The sequence below is a fragment of the Myodes glareolus genome, chromosome 23, assembly GCF_982192425.1.
Source record: "Myodes glareolus chromosome 23, mMyoGla1.1, whole genome shotgun sequence".
NCBI classification, from domain to species: Eukaryota; Metazoa; Chordata; class Mammalia; order Rodentia; family Cricetidae; genus Myodes; species Myodes glareolus.
Window position 1 is genome coordinate 57,427,136 of NC_142048.1, and position 18,907 is coordinate 57,446,042.

At 47.7% G+C, this 18,907-nt stretch overlaps 1 protein-coding gene across 1 annotated transcript in view; it reads left to right on the forward strand.

Moving 5' to 3' along the window:
• Window positions 1–18,907, forward strand: part of Col4a1 (collagen type IV alpha 1 chain) — a 116,458-nt gene that overhangs the window by 56,273 nt on the left and 41,278 nt on the right. The window contains exons 3-13 of the mRNA XM_087900741.1: window positions 12,672–12,761; window positions 12,860–12,900; window positions 14,104–14,152; window positions 14,246–14,308; window positions 14,732–14,785; window positions 14,907–14,933; window positions 15,400–15,483; window positions 15,565–15,627; window positions 17,221–17,256; window positions 17,794–17,835; window positions 18,433–18,519. Coding sequence (XP_087756867.1) covers window positions 12,672–12,761; window positions 12,860–12,900; window positions 14,104–14,152; window positions 14,246–14,308; window positions 14,732–14,785; window positions 14,907–14,933; window positions 15,400–15,483; window positions 15,565–15,627; window positions 17,221–17,256; window positions 17,794–17,835; window positions 18,433–18,519 — 636 coding nt within the window. The remainder of the gene's footprint in view (window positions 1–12,671; window positions 12,762–12,859; window positions 12,901–14,103; window positions 14,153–14,245; window positions 14,309–14,731; window positions 14,786–14,906; window positions 14,934–15,399; window positions 15,484–15,564; window positions 15,628–17,220; window positions 17,257–17,793; window positions 17,836–18,432; window positions 18,520–18,907) is intronic.

Genomic DNA, 18,907 nt, shown 5'->3' on the forward strand with positions numbered 1-18,907 from the left:
GCTCATCATCCTGCTTAGACTGGGGACACTTACTCTTTCTTCTTCCAGAGACAATGAGGGTAGTTAATTGAGTATCTTGTTTGCCAGGGTAAAAGCAATATACAGTTGAGGGGACTTCCAGCCGAGCTAATCATAACATTCTCGCGTCTGACGGAGGTTAAAGTGATGTTTTTCTTTCTCATGGGTTTTTCAGTTGCTTGTCTCTATTGAGGAGCAACATAGTCTGGGACCCTGGTGATTCCAAGGCCTGATGATATCAGCTGAGGCCTCAGCTGATGCTGATGCGAGGGGAATTTTACAGGTTTGCTTCCCGGGCCCCAGACCATCTCGTTACCTATCTTTATGACATTCTCTCCTGTTCCTCCATGAGCTGCTGGTTCTTTCCCAGTCTTCTCTTCCTCCTTTGCACGCTCATAGCATAGGCTCACCTGATCTAGTTCCCAATATCCCAGAATTCCTTCTTGCTCCTGACCTAGGGCTGAGGGCCGAAGAATAGGGGTGGTCTATTTGCAGGTGAACACCAACTGGGTAGGGAGCCCCAGTGCTGTGACCAGAGGTGCAAGTCAGTTCTGTGGGGGTGAATATCAGAAAAGGGAATCAGGGACCCTGACATCTTAAGTAGTACCAGGATCATTTTCTTTGTCCTGGTCTGTCAGGATGTTGTAACAAAAGACCCCAGGCTAAATGACTTGTAAACATAGTTCTGGAGGCAGGAAGTCTGAGGTCAGGATTCCTTGTCTGGTGACAGCCTGCTTCCTCACAGGCAGGTGTTCCCTTGGTGTCCTCAGGGTGGGCGAGGCCAGGAGCTCCCTGGGTCCTGAGAGTTTCGGTTATTCATTGACCTCACCACCTTCCAAAGGCTGTCCCCGTGTCCACACCACACCTGGGGACTAGAGGTCAACACATAAGTCCTGCATTCGGATGCAGGGTCTACCTAGGGGAGAGGATGTGTCTGCTTGTCCTCAGCGCACCTGCAGCCTGAGGCGGCCAGTGCCGGACAGCTGCTTGTGCGGCCTCGCAGCCAGGTGTGGACCTGTGTCTCCTCCATTCCTCCCCGGTGACTCTCACAGACCCCCTCAGTTCCCTCCTGTCTGACTTGGGTCTTCCAGCACGGTCACAGAAGACATTAGCCTGGCCTGTCTAGTGTTTTATCAGCGAGGTCTGGGATGTGGTGGCTTGCAGGCGTCTCAGCTGATGTGGGACTGAGGGAGGTCAGCCACGATGGTGACTTTATAAGTAGACGTTTCCTCGGGGTCAGATGCCTTTCCAGTGATGTGTTCTGGGAAAAGGGCCCTGTGATTCAGCAGTATTTAGCAGGGTCCCTTCATCATTCATTTTTCTCGCGAGTTCTGAAATGTCTCAAGCCGCTGACGTCTGGGTGGGTCTGGGTGGGTTTATGATGCCTGTCCTGCTTTCTGCCTCCTAATCTGCTCAGGGTTCCATGTCTTATCTTCCAATTATTTTTCTTTAGAGATGGGAAGTGGCTGTTAGGAGTCAAAGGAACTATTTAAATCTAGCCTGACTTCCTTCAGCAGCTTCGCTAATTGTTCTCCCTCATCCAGAGGCAGCTTGTCAGCTGTTTCTTTGATTTGGCTGTTAAGATAAGGACCGGAAACTAAAGAGAAGGGGGTGGGTTGTAGCTCATGAGCGTGGGAGTGGGCACAGCCATGTTGCTCTCTGTGTCACCTGTGGATTCATGGCTGCTTCAGCTCACAGTGTGTATCTTTCATTTGTTTATCCCAGCCTGGGACATTCTCTAGAACATGCATTCTTTAGGACACATTTCTCCGCAGTGTCCCAGATAAAGAAAGAGGGTGGATAGAGCTAGCTAGCTAGCTAGGTAGGTAGGTAGAAAGATAGATAGATAGATAGATAGATAGATAGATAGATAGATAGATAGATAGATAGAATAATAGATAGACAAATAGTCAGTGCTGACAAGACAGGGTCTAGACTTCTAGACAGCTTATGTATCAGACCTTATTATGCATAGCCTGTGTTGCTACAGTCAGCATGAGCACCCACTGCAAGTTAAATTTGGCTTTCTAAAGGTGATGATTGCACACAGTGACAGATGGACACAGGCACGGGACACTTTGCACTCTGTCCAGCATGTTGTCCCTGAAGCAAGGCACTTAATCACACATTTTATAAAGTAGATGTTCAAGGGGGTGAGCTTGTCATTTCTCATATGCCCTGCTGTGCTGTGGCATCTCTAAGGGCTCTGGGGGATGGACAGGCCCTGCGTAGCTCTGTTGGTTTGGAATTCCATGACTGAGCTCAGGATTTCCACAAAGTGGGCAGCTGGGTACCTGGGAGACCAGAGGGTGTCCTTTGGGATCTTGGCTGGTGAGTCTCCTCAGCTGGGTACCTGGGAGACCAGAGGGTGTCCTTTGGGATCTTGGCTGGTGAGTGTCCTCAGCTGTGGCATCTCTTTTAGACCTTGGACCTTTGGGGTGAGACACTGTGCTGGCAAGCTCGCCCTGCCTCAGTGCTTGGTGCCAGCTTCCCTCCCTGTCTCTCTAACATAGCTGCCCTTGGTCATCTGCCCTCTAATCTTTTTCTTTTCTTTAGGTAGCAAATTAAATGGGAAAATTCATGTTTTTATACTGTACCATCTATGATCTATTTTATGGGAAGGCTACTGCCTCCTAATTAACAAGCTGCAATGGAATTCATTTCCATATCTTGATTACTGGCCAAAGAACTTAACATTTAATCTACCGGTATTAAGTAATTAAGAGCATGAAAGCAGGAAATGAGGCTATAAATTTAGTATGACTTTACGAACCTCTATGAGATAGGCCTAGGAAAAATGGCACAAAGAGTTTAAATTTAAATTATTGTTAGCTTTAAAATAATCAGACCGTAGCCTGGCTTCAGGCATGGCCTCAATGCAGCTTCTGCAGGCTTGGATATCAGTTTTGAGATGCAGTGTAATGAGCGGCCCAGGGAAGCCGTTTTCAAGTATTAAGGCCCTTTCCTCATGTACCATTCTTCACTGTTATGTCTCCCGCCTTCTTCACTGACATTTAAATCAAGATGCTTTTGATCCCAACCAAAATGATACAGAAGCCCAGCTTCTTGCTTTGTTTCTGTGAGTGAGTGTGTTTTGAAGGAACTGTGATGTTTCCTGAAAACAGACTAAAACCCCTTTCTGTGTGGCAGTGACTTCCAGGCTCACGACGTTGGGCTCTGTGAGTCCCCAAGCCCGGCCAAAGCTGTCCTATGTTGCAGGGAGACTTGATTGCTCCCGTTTTTACCCACTTGGAGAAGCCCTTCATCTTTCAGCTTCTGGCTATGGTCAGTGAAGTTTGGAACCACAGTGGATCCCAGGGGAAAACGGGCCCAGTGCTGATAATTACCTGATAACTTGTCGAGGGAGGGGAGTTAACAATGGACACCAAGCGTGTATGCCATCGGATATGTGTGGGCTGCAACATGAGTCCTGGGACCTCATTAGAGGATGCGTTGGAGTGCAGTGGCCTTGCAAACAGGAAGCAACCCAATACGTGATCAAATTTGACCTCTGAAATAAATACTGCTGCCGGGCCAGCCAGGCAGGGGTGGGCATCTCTATTGACCCATGGGAAAACTGATTTTTACAGAATCCAAATGGTGGGCATTGGAGCCAAGGCCATAATCTTCTCGTGCCTGGCTGAAGTTCTTTCCCCATCAGTGCAAGTAATGGAGGGGAGACAGAGTCAGATTCCTCCCGGGTCTGCTCACTCCCGGAGCCTAGACGCCTATCCTTTTCAGTTGAGGTTGAAACACCAGGTTCCTAGCCTCCATCTTTTGGATTATTTTATTTTCTTGTTTTTTCTAGTAAACGTTTTATATGTCCTAATTTACTTTTGAGGCTCTCTGACAAGTTTCCTCATGTTTAAATCCAAAGACTGTCGTATACTTTTATACTATTAGTTATAGATGCTGCTCTCAGGGTTAGATCTCCTCCCATCCCCCTCCCTTATCCTTTTCTTTTTGAGGCAGTTTCTTGTAACCTTGAACTCCAGATTTCTCCCAAATGAGTGCTGGGGTTTTCGGGATGTGTGGACCAAGCCTGGTTTGTCAGGATATTTATTTCATTGGTATTGTTCATGTTTTCTGTTACCACAGACAAAAAAAAAATGTTCATGGCCAGACTGTGGCATTTCCTGACATTTATATGTCCTAGTTTTGTTTCAAGACCCCGTCACACCCACACACGCTCTCAAGTTAACGTCTTCACCCTCCAAGGGCTACTTAGGAACAGAGGGTATTTTTCAAATTTCCCGTTAACGCAAAACACACTCTTTAAACTGTTGGTTCAGAGATAACAGAGACAAGCAAACTTATCTTTATGGGCAAAAGATTTATTCTTTTTTTGTCTGAACTCAGGAAAGAGCCACCCCCCCTGTGAAGCCTTGTTATTAATTATCTATGTTCTCGAAGTCTCAGCCCTTCCCTAAACAAATGCCCTGTTGAGCCAGAGCAGAGAATTATTTGACCATTTTCATGGCATCTGGAAAAATAGGGGCAGGCGCGCTGCCAGCAGAATGTGACATCATGGCAGTTCTGCGCAGCCCTTGAGGATCTCAGCTCACGGTGCCCAGATTAGGAGCCATCCAGCATTCCTCTAAAGTCTACTGTGTTCTCTGAGGACAGCCTTCATCAAAGGGAAAGTATCCTGGTGGGGTTAGGAGCGAAAACCCTGCAACAGGTCAGGTCACAGAGATGGGGTATTTAAGTGTCCCCTGACCTAAGGGGACATTCATCTGGGTGTCTGAGCTGTGGCAACATTGCTTTATTGTCTACACAAAGGTTGCCTCCTTGCTGTGTGGCCTGGCATCCCCAGACTGACCTCCTGTGTGGGGTGAACCTAGTGTACCTGCCGACCCAAAAGACCCCCTAGGGAACTTGGTGCCAGGGCAAGAGTGTGGGATATCTCCTACAAATAAGGACAGACAAGGCAAGTAGAGCAAAGCCTCTACTCGCTGTGGAGGTGCTTTGCCACCCTGGGTTGTGTCCAGTTCTGTGCCCATTAGCCTCTTCCCTCTAACTTTGTTGGCCCTGGTGACCCGATTCAGGCCCCACTTGCTGCTGTGCCCAGAGTACACAATCATCTAGGGACACAGCTGGCACAGTTCCCAGCCTGCCATTCAGTTTCGTGGAGGCCTTCTGCTTTAAATGAATATTTATTTATTTATTTATTTGATCAACCATTAATTCACTCATGCATTCTTTCACTCTTTGCTTTCTTTTTCTTTGTAACACTCTGTAGCTTCGGTTGGCCTGCAGCTCCTTGTGCAGCACAGGCTGGCTTTGAACTTGTGGCCAGTTCTGTTGCTGGGTGTGAACCTCCACGCCTGACTTGTATGTATCTCTTTCCCTTCTTCCCTCGAGTCTCACACACTACAGTGAGGAAGGGAGCCAAAGGTGAACCTTGAATATGTTTTGCTGGCAGGGTGGTGTGCTGCCCCTGTCCTCTGTGTACCTGTTTGTAGGGCTCAGTCGCTTTCTGTGCCCTGTGCTATTCCCATGCCGTCACTTAACCAGCCGGATCTTCTTGGTTTACAAAGTAGGTGCAAAAGTTAACCTGAAAAACACTCATGATGCAGAGTGGAAGGGACCAGCAGGAGGAAGGGGAGGTGAGAGTGGGAACTAGGAAGAGTGGATCTCCTTATTCAGTACAATTGATATTCACCAATTAAACCAGGAGAATCCGTAGTTCCTTGTTCCTGCAGCCACAGCGCCTTGTTGCTCCATAGTCCCAGCATATAGGCTTTTGTTTCAAACTTAATTAAAGTTCTTTCCTGGACAATTCTACTTCTTAGGCCTTTGTCAAGCTCACGTCTCTCTGTTGCGCCCTTGAATGTGCGTGCATACACATATGCATGCATGTATTGGTGCAGAGGTGAGACAGGGTCTCTTGTAGGCTGACTTGAGCTCACCCTCTTACCTCTGCCTCCTGCCTCCCGAGTACAAGGATTTCAGGTCCTGCCACCCCAACCAACTTTTGATGCACTCCAGCTATTAGCAGCCTGGATCTACTAAAGACACATGGACCCAGCGCTCCCTCTGGTGGCCAGACTGAGAGCCACAGAGGACTGGCTGCCCAATAGAGACTAAAGTTTCCTGAAGTCTCCTGTGTCTACACTTCTCTAAGGAGGGATCTAGCTAGGATCCCTTTGTGTGTCCTAGGGTTAGAGGTCACTGCCCTGCAGGTAGAGCTTCCTGGAGCTACACCGAGTTAGGGGACCAGAGAGAGGGCTGAGGTGAAAGGTCTCTGGCATCTAATGAAAGCCGTGGGGGAGGAGGCCCTTCCAAGGAGGGTGTAGCTCAGCTCCCAAGACTGAGCAAATAGATACTCTGCAGGTGTGGGACCTCCTTTGGTTTTCTTGAGCTGCTGGCTGAAGGTCAAAGACAGGTGGGGAAGAGCCCGCAGCACCCGGCCAGCACAGAGGAAGGAGGCCAGCGTGGGAACCTGCATGTTTCAGGGAGTGACTTAGGGCAGGACCCCCTGAAGGATACGACAGAGAACTCCATGTACGAGATGTCTGTATCTTCGCGCTAGCGGTTTGCCAGCACGCCATTCTGCTGCCGCTTCTCCTCCCTCAGTGACCTCCATCTTGGCCTGTTTGCTCTTGGAGGACTGGCTCCATGGGAAAGTTTTGACTTGTCTGTGGTAGGAGGGTATTTGCAGCTCTTGGTTATTCTTGCGTTGAGTGAATGATTCACTGTGTCTCCTCACTGCCTTGGCTGCGGTGAGCCCCACCGTGAACTTGCTAGCCGTGTTGACAACCGAGGCCCACGGTGAACTTGCTGGCAGGGTTGAGGTTTGTGTTGGACCGTGGTAGACCGGACACGTCCTGCAGTTTAGTGACCCTGTCTCCTGTGCTACCTTTGATTCTTTGAGAAATTTGTGGAGCAGAGGGGAAGCAGACCGCAGTGCTGCCCCGAGGAAAGAAGCCCTCCCTTGTCTCAGCTCTATGGGCGCTGTCCCGGCTCCCTACAGCAGCACAGTGTCCGACACAAGGCATGCGGGGAGCTCCCAGAGGGCCCCCGTCACAGGAGCTTTTCCATGACCCGCTGACACAGATTACAGTCTGCCTACAGCTTTCCCAGCAGTGTCGCATTCCGGAAATGGTCCTGCAGATGCCTGTTTGGCTAGGCTCAAGGGATTGAACATGTGGAATTTTGGCGGACTGCCAGGGTCCCCCGTTGACTGTGATCCCCCGTTGACCATGGCCCAGCACCCCAAATAGCTTCCCAGTAGCCATGTGCACCAGGAGTTATGGACAGAAAATGCACAGGTTTTTCTCTCTCAGCTATGCTCAGCCTTGCGTGGAAAGTAACGTCTCAGGGTACCAGATGACAGAAGGGCACAACTGCCTCGGGACCGTGTCCAGGACAGAAATTTTCCTGCTGCTGTTTAGCTGGGAGCAGAGGCATCAGCTAGGCACTAATGGGGCCTCAAGGGCTAAGCCTGTGCCAGGAATCCCAGGCTCTTTCCTGCCCAGGATTTTCCAACATGTAAAGCTGGTAGGACATGTTCACGTGCTTGCCCCTTGCATGAAGTGCATCACGCTATTGGTTATCTCGCAAGCCTGCCTCCTGCATGCCGAACACCAACCGAGTAAAGATGAGGTAGAGGGTGGATTGCATTCTTCAAACAGTGCTGATCATTTGATTCCTTGTGTTTTCTATGCAAACCCATGGAGATCCTCCTGCCCTCCAGGTATTAGCAAGCATCTTTGCCTGTGCTATGGTTCCCATGGAGATCTATGATCCTATTGCTCAGAACGTGAAAAATCAGTAAAAGTATGATTGAAATGGGGGTTCTGTGTTGGCCCTCGAAACAGCCACAATTCATCTGTTTAAAAATTTATTTTATGTAGGCTAAATTAAAAATATTTGTTTAGTTTTATTTTATGGATAGGAGTGTTTTGCCTGCATGTATACACGTGTGCCCAGTGCCCACGGAAGTCAGAAGAGAGGGCATCTAACCCTCCTGAAACTGGAATTACAGACGGTTGTGAGCTCACAGAGCCATCTCTCCAGTCCCTTAGAAAAATATTATAGAGACAGATTTTCAATTTATCATTGAGGATGAACTCATTATGTAGATCAGACTAGCCTCAAACTTGCATCAATCCTCAGTGTCCCAAGTACTAGGATTAGAGTCGCCACCCCAGCCATCATGTTTGCTCTTGATAATGGGATTTTTGATGGCCATTTATTTTAGATACAGTTTGTGTTCATTCTAGACGTTGTGATTGGTAATTATCCCTTGGTTTTAGAAATTCCCTACTATATCAACGTCACGAGTTCTGGGTGCTTTGTGTTTGACTTTCTGGCCGAGACACTAGTTGAACCTTAAGCTCTTTGTAGGGTGTTGTGAGAGCAGGTTTACAAAGGCACCTTTTCTGTCTACGTTTTACGTGATCTTTATGTGCTTGCCGTAGATGATACGGTCAGCAGACGTTACGAGTTTCTTCGGCATGAATCTGTTTCAAGCCTAGTTTGGAACGGCTAACGTCAGCCCTGAGATGATGCTGCAGGCTGCTTTCATCTTCATAAACAACGGCACTTTGCTTCGCCTCTTCAGGTTCCGAGTTTCCCTGGAGAACATAGCTGTAACGACTTTCCCTGATGGATACAGTCTTTACACAGAGACAGATTGGATTTAAAATTCCATATATAGTTAAATAGCTTTGGGGGCTAGAGAGGATAAGTTTTTTTTTTATTGATGTATACTCTTGGTGCACATTTATTAGGCACAGTGGGGTCATTTGATGGCTGCATTTGGTCTTTGTCAGTCCGGTTAGATCAGGGTGGCCGGCGTCTCAGCATCTTCAGGCATCTCCTGTATTAGTGCTGAAAATCTGTATAGTCTCTCTTTGACTGACAGGGTTCCTCATAACAGTGAACTCACAAAGCTTGGTCACATTGAAGCTTTTGTGTAATGTTTTACAAGCTTCTCCTCCATTGCTGGGACTAGAACCCAGGGATGCACATGCAAGGTAAATGATCTGTTGCTAAGCTAAAACCCCCAGCTCCTTCTCTTCAGTGTTGCTCACCACTGTGGTGGTAAACCATGGCTGTGGTGGTCAGTTGTGCCTAGGACCAACCGAGTGGCCACCCTGTCCTTTGACTTGGCCTGTAGCTCCCTGTGGGAACTGGATGACAGGGGAGCTCTTCCTTCTCCACTCTGCACTTGGCCCTGAGCTTCAGGGTGGTCACAGCTGGAGTATTGCCCACTGCAGCTGCAGAGTCTGGCTCGGAAACCCCTGGCACCGATGGCCTTTGCACGGCGTGTCCGGCTCCCTTCTCTTCCTTCTTCCCCAGTGGAAATCTCTGCTAGAGGCAGGATGAAGCCATTTGGCTCCAGTGCAGCATGCGCCGTGTGCCAACTCATTGTATAGTTGCTTGAGTGCTGGTTCCTTAACTTAGAGAGGACTCGGGGCATCTAAATATGAATGTGCAGTTTTTACTGGAAAAAAAACAGGAAATTTTTTAAAAATGGGGAATAGCAAAAATCTTGTGAGGGAGAGAGTCACTTCCTTTTTAGCTGATTTCAAAACCCTTGAGAGATGCAGTTGCTTAAGCACCCTAGTGGCATTTTGGGAAGAATGTGTCCTTGTGTGAAGGCCAGTCTGGGAATTCAGATTTTTCTTCTCTGTTCCCAGGAGTGTGCAGGGTCACCAGTGACATGTGACCAGTCAGTTCAGGATGGGTGTTGAACTTTCCCTACAGCAGGAATGCAAGAGGGTCTGTTTCACTGGCTGACGTCATGCTGTGGGTTCCTTTAATATGCTACTGGGAACCAGCTTGCTCTAGTGACCTAGATAAGGAAGGGACTTGGGGTGGGCTGACTTCATTTCTAATTTTGGTTCAGCGCTGACTCAGTGAAAATCTGGGAGGAATCAGTTCATCTGGCTCCCATCCGCACTGTGCTCATTCCATGATTAAAATGAGAAATAATAATAAAAAAAAATCTTATCTCCGTTGGTCTTCTGGTGATGCTGCCAATATCAATTAAGTACTAAAAATACCCCACAGACATACTAGAAAGTTCTCCAGTGACGTGCCCTCCTCGTTACCTCCCCAGCTCATGTTGGGTTATTTGAGGATACACGATTCAATTTTTATTTTGTTACTATTTTTTATTATTTTGGGGGCCAGCTGTTCGCAGTTCGGCTGTGTCCTATTTTGAGCACAGCTTTTCTACACACGAGGACTGGGTGGCCCATATGACAGCGCCTTTGCAGTCAGCGGTTCCCGTGGTTGCATGGTGTCACCATCATGACAGTCTGAGGGTGAATGTATCTGCTTCCCTCAGGATTTGTAAAAGACTTGGAGGTCTCCTTCCTCAGCATTCACCAGACATTGGGAGAAGGATCCAGCATCCATGTCAAACTACATTTGAGGGCACACAGTGTGCTTGAATTGACTTCTAGTAGATTCTATTGGTACTGGCCCTAGGGTGCTTCCAAAGTATAGGAATTTACTACATCCTCTCTTCTTTGAAATGTAAAAATATTGCTCCCTATTTATTCACATGCAACCCCACGAAAGCCAGGGGTCACTGGCACACTCTGTATTTATAAAGACCCAAGGGATTGGCGAGGCACCCTGCCAGGACCAGTTAACAGTTTGGAGGAAAGTGTGGCTTTGGAGGGGCTGCCTGGTCTTGTTTGGATGGCGTGATGGTGGACATCTTTTCAGTAACTCATGGTGTGTGAAATGCTATGAGGAGGTAAATGGTTACCGTGTGTAATGCACACCAGGCCAGGTCCCTTTTACTTTGCACTGATGAAGCCTCGAGAGAGCACTGAGTCTTAAGCAATCCTGCTGGCTGCTCCGAAGCGCCTTCTGCTTTGAAGTCAGCTATAACAGGTTATTTGCTGTACAGAGAAATTGAACTTATGGGTTTTTTTTTAAGTTGATAATCAAAATCTGCCAATCTTCCTAAAAGATCACTTGCTCCCTTTTGCTGCACAATGCACACTGTCTCTTGATTCAAAGGTGGGTCCCACCTTCCTGTGTGTTTTCACCTCACCACTGTTTCTTTTCTGTTTGGTCTCAACCACGTGGTCCGACATCCCACCCCAGCCCCCTCAGCCTTTCTCCAGTCCATATTTCCTCGTATTCTGAGTTCTTTTGTCTCTCCTTGTACTTATTTTGCATTCATCTTTGGAAGGTCAGCCTAAGGTCCAGAGTCTCACAGTTTTTCTCACCGTTCTTTGTTCTTTCCCATTGTATTTCAACCCTTGTCAAACATTTATACTGCGAGTGATATTCCTTATTTTAAACATCACATTTCTTATTTCATTTCTGGGTTGGGGCAGAGACGACCAGTAAACTTTCATCTTTTCTTTGAAAAATTTACTTTTGAAAAAGAGCTTGACCCAAGACCACTATCGAACTATTGATTATTTGGGTGCTGAGATTAGAACTTTGACTCTGATTGTCACCATTTCTGAGAGATCTAAAGAGAGAGACATGACTGACCATGTCATCACAACGTGTCATCTCTGGACAACAAAAAGTGCTCGTAACTCGCTGAGATTATAATCAACTCACTGAAAAAAACGATTAGTTTTAGTTTAAAGACTTTACATATTATATAGCTCTTAATATGTGCAAAACATTGTGTCAGGTGTTGAATATTAAGAACTCAACATGAAGCACTGAAAAGGGCTTCATCATCCATTCTCAGACTCTCATTGTGGACTCTTGCAATGCTGAGTGGTACTTAGAAAGACTTGGACTTCAGTCTATTTCCTTTGGCACAACAACCATAGGATGAGCAGATTGATTGGTGGGTAGATGGATGGATAGATAAGTGGATAAATGAGTACATGGATTGGAAGATGGATGGCACATTGGGTATATGTTAAGATGGATGATGAGCAGATGTTATGTGAGTGGATAGGTTGGCAGTTATATAGGAGGATGTATATGGAAGGGCAAATGGAGGGGAAGATAGATGTGTGAGTAGATAGGTGGGTGGATGGGTGAATGGATGGATGGGTGGATGGATGGGTGGGTAGATGGGTGGGTGAGTGGATGGATAGATGGTAGATGGATGGGTAGATGGATGGATGGATGTGTTGGGTGGATGGATGGGTGAGTGGGTGGATGGTTGGACAGGTGAATGTATAGATGGAAGGATGGGTGAGTGAGTGGATAGATGGGTGGATGGACAGATGGATGGATGATGGATGAAGGGATGGGTTTGTAGGTAGGTGAGAAGAGGTTTGTTGTTAAAATTGTCTGCTATGATTGGGAGACTGAGTTGTACCCTGTGTCACCTGAGAGTGGGTGACTTAAGGAAGCCAGTGGTGTAGCTCCATCCAAGGCTGCAAGCCCGAGAACCTGGGGACTGCTGGCATAGTCTGTGAGTCTGAAGACTGAGGACCTGAACTGGTGATGTCAAGGACAGAAGAAGGTTGGTGTCAACCCAGAAGGCACCAGAATTGCCCTCTGCTCTGACTGTTAAGGACTCTGCTGGCTGTTGTTCCAGCCTTCACCACTTAGAGACAATCTTCCCTCCTTCTGCTTTCCCATTTAGATGCTGTCCTTAGAGCAAGGCCTTGCAGGCATAGCCAGGTTAACACCCCCAACACCCATCACAGTTGACTGATCTTCTCCCTTGCCCTCCGTCTGACCTCTGTGCTTTTCTGCAGGGAGAAAGAGGCTTTCCAGGGCTACAAGGTGTCATCGGGTTTCCTGGGATGCAAGGACCCGAGGGGCCACATGGACCCCCAGGACAAAAGGTGAGCTTGACGGATGTGGAGGAGGGCTGGGCTGCAAATGTCTCCAGTCTTGTGACAGTGGCCTGAGCCATCCTCATGGTGTCTCTGTTTTGTTGTAGGGTGATACTGGAGAACCTGGACTTCCTGGCACAAAAGGGACAAGAGTAAGTACGATGACTGGTGACCCTGAGGACTGAGGTGTCCAGAGCTCAGTGGAACCTTTGCCCCAGGGGCAGCCAGCCTGCCTGCCTGCCTTCCTTCTTTCCTCCTTTCCTCCTCCCTTTCTCCTTTCCTCCCTTTCTCCCTTTCTCCCTTTCTCCCTCCCTCTCTCCCTCCCTCCCTCCCTCTCTTCCTCCTTCTTTTCCTCCCTCTCTCCCTCTCTTCCTCCTTCTTTTCTTCCCTCCCTCCCTCCCTCCCTCCCTCCCTCCCTCCCTCTTTTCTTTCTTCCCTCCCTCCCTCCCTTCTTCCCTCCCTCCCTCCCTCCCTCCCTTCTTCCTCTCCTCACTGTCATGGGCCAACACCCTTCTTACTGCTACTGTATGTAAGCAGAATTTCCTTGCTAGATGAGCTTGCTCGCTCCTGCTCATTCTTCTTCAAGGGTCCCTTATAGACATTTTAATTTGGAAGAGGGGGTCATTAATTATCTGTCCAAAGTCATTAGAGGGAGAAAACTTCATTGAATGTGGAGCGAGGTTTTCAGAGCTGAACTCTTTACTTTCTCTACTGTGTCATTTCCGGAGAGTACAAAGATGATGCTTTCTGGGCAGAGAGAAGCCTAGGACAGTGTCTGGCAATGTTTGGCTGTGGTTACATAGTGAAGAGGGAGGTGGGATGGTGGTGTCTGACGCTCCTTGGCATTCTCATGGATACAGCGAGCCGCACTTGACTGCTTAGGAATTAGAGGACAAGGGCTATCACAACAAATAGATTTGAGTTTATCCCACAAGCAGTTCTTCATAAAGTGCTTATGATTTTAATGTGGATTGAACGTTCATTTGAACTCAGATAACACAAGAGATCCAGTGAGGACAATGTTATTCTGTGTATTCACAACCTTGATTTTAGAGACAGGAAAGAGTGCGCTTTCACACACACACACACACAGACACACACACACAGACACACACACACAGACACACACAGACACACAGACACACAGACACACAGACACAGACACACACACACACACACACACACACACACACACACATTTCTTCAGGTCTGCACCTTTTGCTGAGTCTCAGTGCTTCCTTCCCAGAATGCTCTCTACTCGGTGCTCATGTTCTAAACTCTTTGACTGGGAAGGTGTGAAGGAGTAGTAAGGTTCCCTGTGATTGGCTGAAAGGCTTTTGTTCTGTCTTTACAGGGACCCCCCTGGAATAGCTGGCTACCCTGGGAACCCCGGGCTTCCTGTACGTATACAGAACATACAAATCGATTTCATGAACTATCCTACCACCTGGTGAGTTCCTATTTTGTTGATTTCTTCATTTGATTGATTGCAGGGTATTCCTGGCCAAGATGGTCCTCCAGGTCCTCCAGGTATCCCAGGATGCAACGGTACAAAGGTAAGCTTAGACCCGAGACCCTGTCTTGTGCATCCACGCGTAGCTTCACACTACAGTGCAGTCTCTACCTTGAAGTTTGCTTTCTCACCTGAGAAAAATTCAGCTTCCTCACATTTGATGTACGGAAAAGACAACGGTTTCTTTCTACTTCTATGCTTTAGCCTAAAATTGTTCTTTTAAAGATTTTATCTGGAATCTACCCCAGGTCTGCTTTCCCGAGTCTTTTATTTCTGTTGCTCTTGCTGGGAAGTTCAGGGTTCTCTCCATGAAGTGACACCTGGTGTCTTACTTGTATCAGATTGTGCATGCTGCCACCGAGGCAGCTGTTCTGAAGAGTGGGACAGTGATGTCTGATGTGAAGTGTTGGGGTGTGCATCCGTGTTGGGGGGTACATCTGTGTGTGACATTTCCCATCTCTCTTAGGGAGAGAGAGGTCCACTCGGTCCTCCCGGCTTGCCTGGATTCACCGGGAGTCCCGTGAGTATCTGATTACTCGAATAGATTTTCTTTTTCTAATTATTGCTTTGGTGCTCATATCTTATTACTACTCATATTTTTGGAGAAACAAAACTTATAGCTAAATTTCTTTCTTTTCTAGGGACCACAAGGGCCACAAGGAATGAAGGTATGTTTAATTTAATTCAGTTTCATTTCCCTGGGTTCCTCAATCGAAAACACTCTAAACAAATGCCCTAAACTCTGTTATATGAAAGTGATATATAAATCACACAGAGAGTTAGGCACCAGGCTTTGCCAAGCCGTGGGCATGCTGTGAGCCTTGGGAAGAATTCAGGAAGTGGTTCTGGCGCAGGCCACTATGGTTCATTGGCCAGCCAGCCTGGTCTACATGGTGAGCTCTAGGCCAGTGGAAGAAAAAAGAAAAAACCAAGCAAACCAAAAATTCTCCAAACAAACAAAAACCAAGCCAGATGGTGCCTAAGAAATAACCTCCAGAATTGTCCTGTATCCCCCCAACTCCCCAGGCCTAAGTCCCAGCCTGGGGCCAGTCCCACCCCAGTATTGAGTGGATTCTAATTTTCTTTACATGTCTTTCAACATTTGCATCTTTTTCTTCTTCTTCCCTCTTCTAGGGAGACCCTGGTGAAATCATCGGCCACACCCCTGGAATACCTTTGAAAGGGGAAAGAGGGTTCCCCGGCGCCCCCGGTATGCCGGTAAGTCTTTGCTGCCTGCGTTGAGTCTCCCCCTGGGTGAACTGCAGTATTGTAATCCTTTCTTGTCTCATCTAACCGTAGGGCCCACCAGGAGTGCCAGGACTCCAGGGACCTGTTGGTCCTCCAGGATTTACTGGGCCACCGGTAAGTTTTGAGGATAGTCACTTGGAGAAGAGGTGTGGCGCTATGCGGAACTGACCAAGAATCTTGTCCTGTGGCTCTTTCTTAGCTCAGCTTCTTTGTTAGGAGAAAGTGTGACCGACACCTCCGACCTCCAATTCCCAGATCTGTGGGAAATGGATGCTTTATATACATGTTCAGACATTCTGGAACAGATGGCCTGGAAGCCATACTGAAGGTCACTGGGGTGGGCTCTCCCCTTGGTGCCGGGGAGATGGGTTGCAGAGGCAGGGGCTTATTAGAGTTTAAGGGTCAGTTAGGAGCGGGGCACAGACCTGGAGGGGACCCCGAGGTGAACTTAGCACCTGGAACACTGGGGAGGCCGTTCCACCCCTGGCTGATGTTCTTTGCAGGAGGAGGAAGACTTTTCCTCATTCCCACACTTCCGCAGCACAGAAAAGTTAGCGTGAAAACATTTATTTACTAAGAACCAAGTGTGCAAGGAACGGGCAGAGGTGATTGAGTCTGTGGCCTGTAACACCCGACTGCTCATCGTCTCAGAGAACCTCAGGCTTATATTTATATTTAATCTCTTTCTTTTCTTTTTATATTGCTTTGTCCACATGTGTAGATAGAACCCATTCACCTTCCTATGGGTCAATGACATCTTTTTATATTACAGAGTGGCCAGCTTTTCTCTTTCTTCCTTTCTTCTCTCTCTTTCTTTCTTTCTTCTCTCTCTCTCTCTCTCTCTCTCTCTTTCTTTCTTTCTTTCTTTCTTTCTTTCTTTCTTTCTTTCTTTCTTTCTTTCTTTCTTTCTTTCTTCCTAAAATGATTTAAGGGAGCATTCTGAAATTTTCTTGAAGATATGGAACCATTTTTTGACATCACTACCCTCTACTCCCCAGAATTGGCTTTTTGAGGTGAACCCTACATCTGAGGTAGGAAGGTGCTGTGCCCATGTGGGCTGCTCCAGCTCGGAGCACAGGCTGGTGCCTGCAGGCCTTCAGCACCCAAGGGGCAGTCCTTAGCCCTTGATGGACTTCTGCCTCCTTCATCATTGTCCTGACCCATTGCTGGCTATCTTTAAGGCTTGATATGACTGTGTAGTCACATCCTTCTCCTACAGCAGAGTCTTAGGATAATGCCAGTACAAAGACTGTGCATGTCCACTTCTCCTTTGCTGGAGAAAATACCCAAAGAAAACTGTCTACAGGGAGGATGGATTTATCTTGGCTCATGGTCTCAGGGGTTTTGATTCCCGCAGTCCTAGGCTCTGTGATTCTGAGCTTGTGGGGAGACAGCACTGCGATGGGGAACATGAGGTGTAGTTGAGACATGACGGAGGAACACACAGGGAAAGTGTGGGGACAAGATGCCTCCTTCAGAGGAACAACTCTAGGGACTCACATTCTCCATCCATGATCCCCCACCCCAGCAAGTCCCTTCCATTATGGACACATCAGTGGTGATGCACCCCTGTGGTGCCATCACCTCTGAGATAGTGCCACCAGCTGGGGACCATGCCCCCCTTTTTGTGTGGTACAGAAGGATACGTCATCTTTCAGATCTTAGTTGATTTTGAAGATTATTTAACTAAAATGCTCTCTCTTTCAGGGTCCCCCCGGCCCTCCTGGCCCCCCTGGAGAAAAGGTAAAGGTGTTTTTTCTTCTATTATTCTCGGCCTTCATAAAGGCTTATGTTGAGTTGCCATGGTCCCCTCTGTAAATTTCTGTAAAGAGCTTTGAAGAGCCGCCTCTTCTCACCCATAGGTAGTACTCCCTGTTAGTATTAGAGCTGTCTGTTCGTCTCTCTCTGTTGATTATCATCGATCAGTCATTTCCTTGTTATCCAAATCACCTACGATCCTCCCCCTCCCCCTCCTCACCTTTGAGACCCTCCAATTACATCTACTCACCCTTAGCAATCCCTTAGATTCATTGATCATTCCCTTACTTTTCTGAGCCCAGAGTTCAAAACCCTTACACGAACGAATTCTTTAGTGTCGTGTTTGTAAAAATCCTTGCATGGTTATTGCATCAGTGTGGCTTTTCTGGCAAAGCGTATGGTGTTTGCAGGACAAAAGTATTGCTTGAAGCCTAACTCCTGTCCCACCAGTGTGGCACTTTGAGGATGTCTGGCCAAGGTGACAGACAGCCTTAATAATAAAGTGTCATTTGTAACCAACAGGGGCAGATGGGCTCCAGCTTCCAAGGACCAAAAGGTGACAAGGTGAGTGAGTGCCCAGTGTGGTTCCTCTGCATGGTCCTGAGTTTGGAGGGGACATGGGACAGCTTCCAGGATTGCAGAATTTGTTCCGCCTTGCCAAGAAATGAAATGAGGCCGATTGCGGCGCCCAGTGACTTATTGGAACAGGGCCCGGTCAACACATACAGCGCTCAAATTCGTGTCCAAAGAGTAAAATTTAACTTGCCTCCTAATAGCATCTATGAAACCCAACCATGGGAGAGGCCATTGTGAGGACAGGAGGCTATGATGTGGTGGGAACTGGTTTTTTCTCGGGGATCAGATGCTTACCAAGGATGTGTGCTTTGGAAGCGGGGTGGTGGTGGTGGTGAAAACTGGACAGACATCTTTTTCTTGGCAAGAAGGGCAAACAGTGAACCCCCTGATATGGTGTGAGCCGGTGCATGCCCTGATTCAGACTCCTAACCTGGGAGACACTCTTCACTGTAGACACCAGTGGTCTGCTTCCTGCAGAAGTCAGGGCTCCCACTGGTGGAGGAGAGTGTGCTAGTGTTTGGCTTCAGGCTTTTACTGCCCTATCGCAGCTCCTATCTAATTAACCTTCACTTCTTACATGAACAGGGTGAGCAGGGGGTCAGCGGTCCCCCTGGAGTACCTGGACAGGCACAAGTTAAGGAAAAAGGAGACTTTGCCCCAACAGGAGAAAAGGTATGTCTGAGTTCTGTTCAGTGGATATCTGCTTTCTATTGGACAAATTCTGAGGGGGAAAGATTGAAATGCAGATTCTCCAGCCATAACCGATCTTGTCCTGGGAAGAGGGTTTCTAGATGTCCTGTCCCATGTAATTGAGTAGCTCTGAGAACAGAAATAGCTGTCTTGGGTTCTCTTGGGACTATTTTGTGTCCATCCACCTAACAAAGGGTTTCTTAAATAAGCCTAGCACTGGCGAGAGTCTGTGTGGGTGCGAGGGGTCCAGCTGAGGGGTAGGAGGAGACCATGGTCCAGCCTCTCACCAGGGTGTCAGACTGTAGCCCAAACCATGCTAGGCAGGTACCACTGGAGGCCAGTATGCATCTTTTGTTAATAAAAAAAAGAT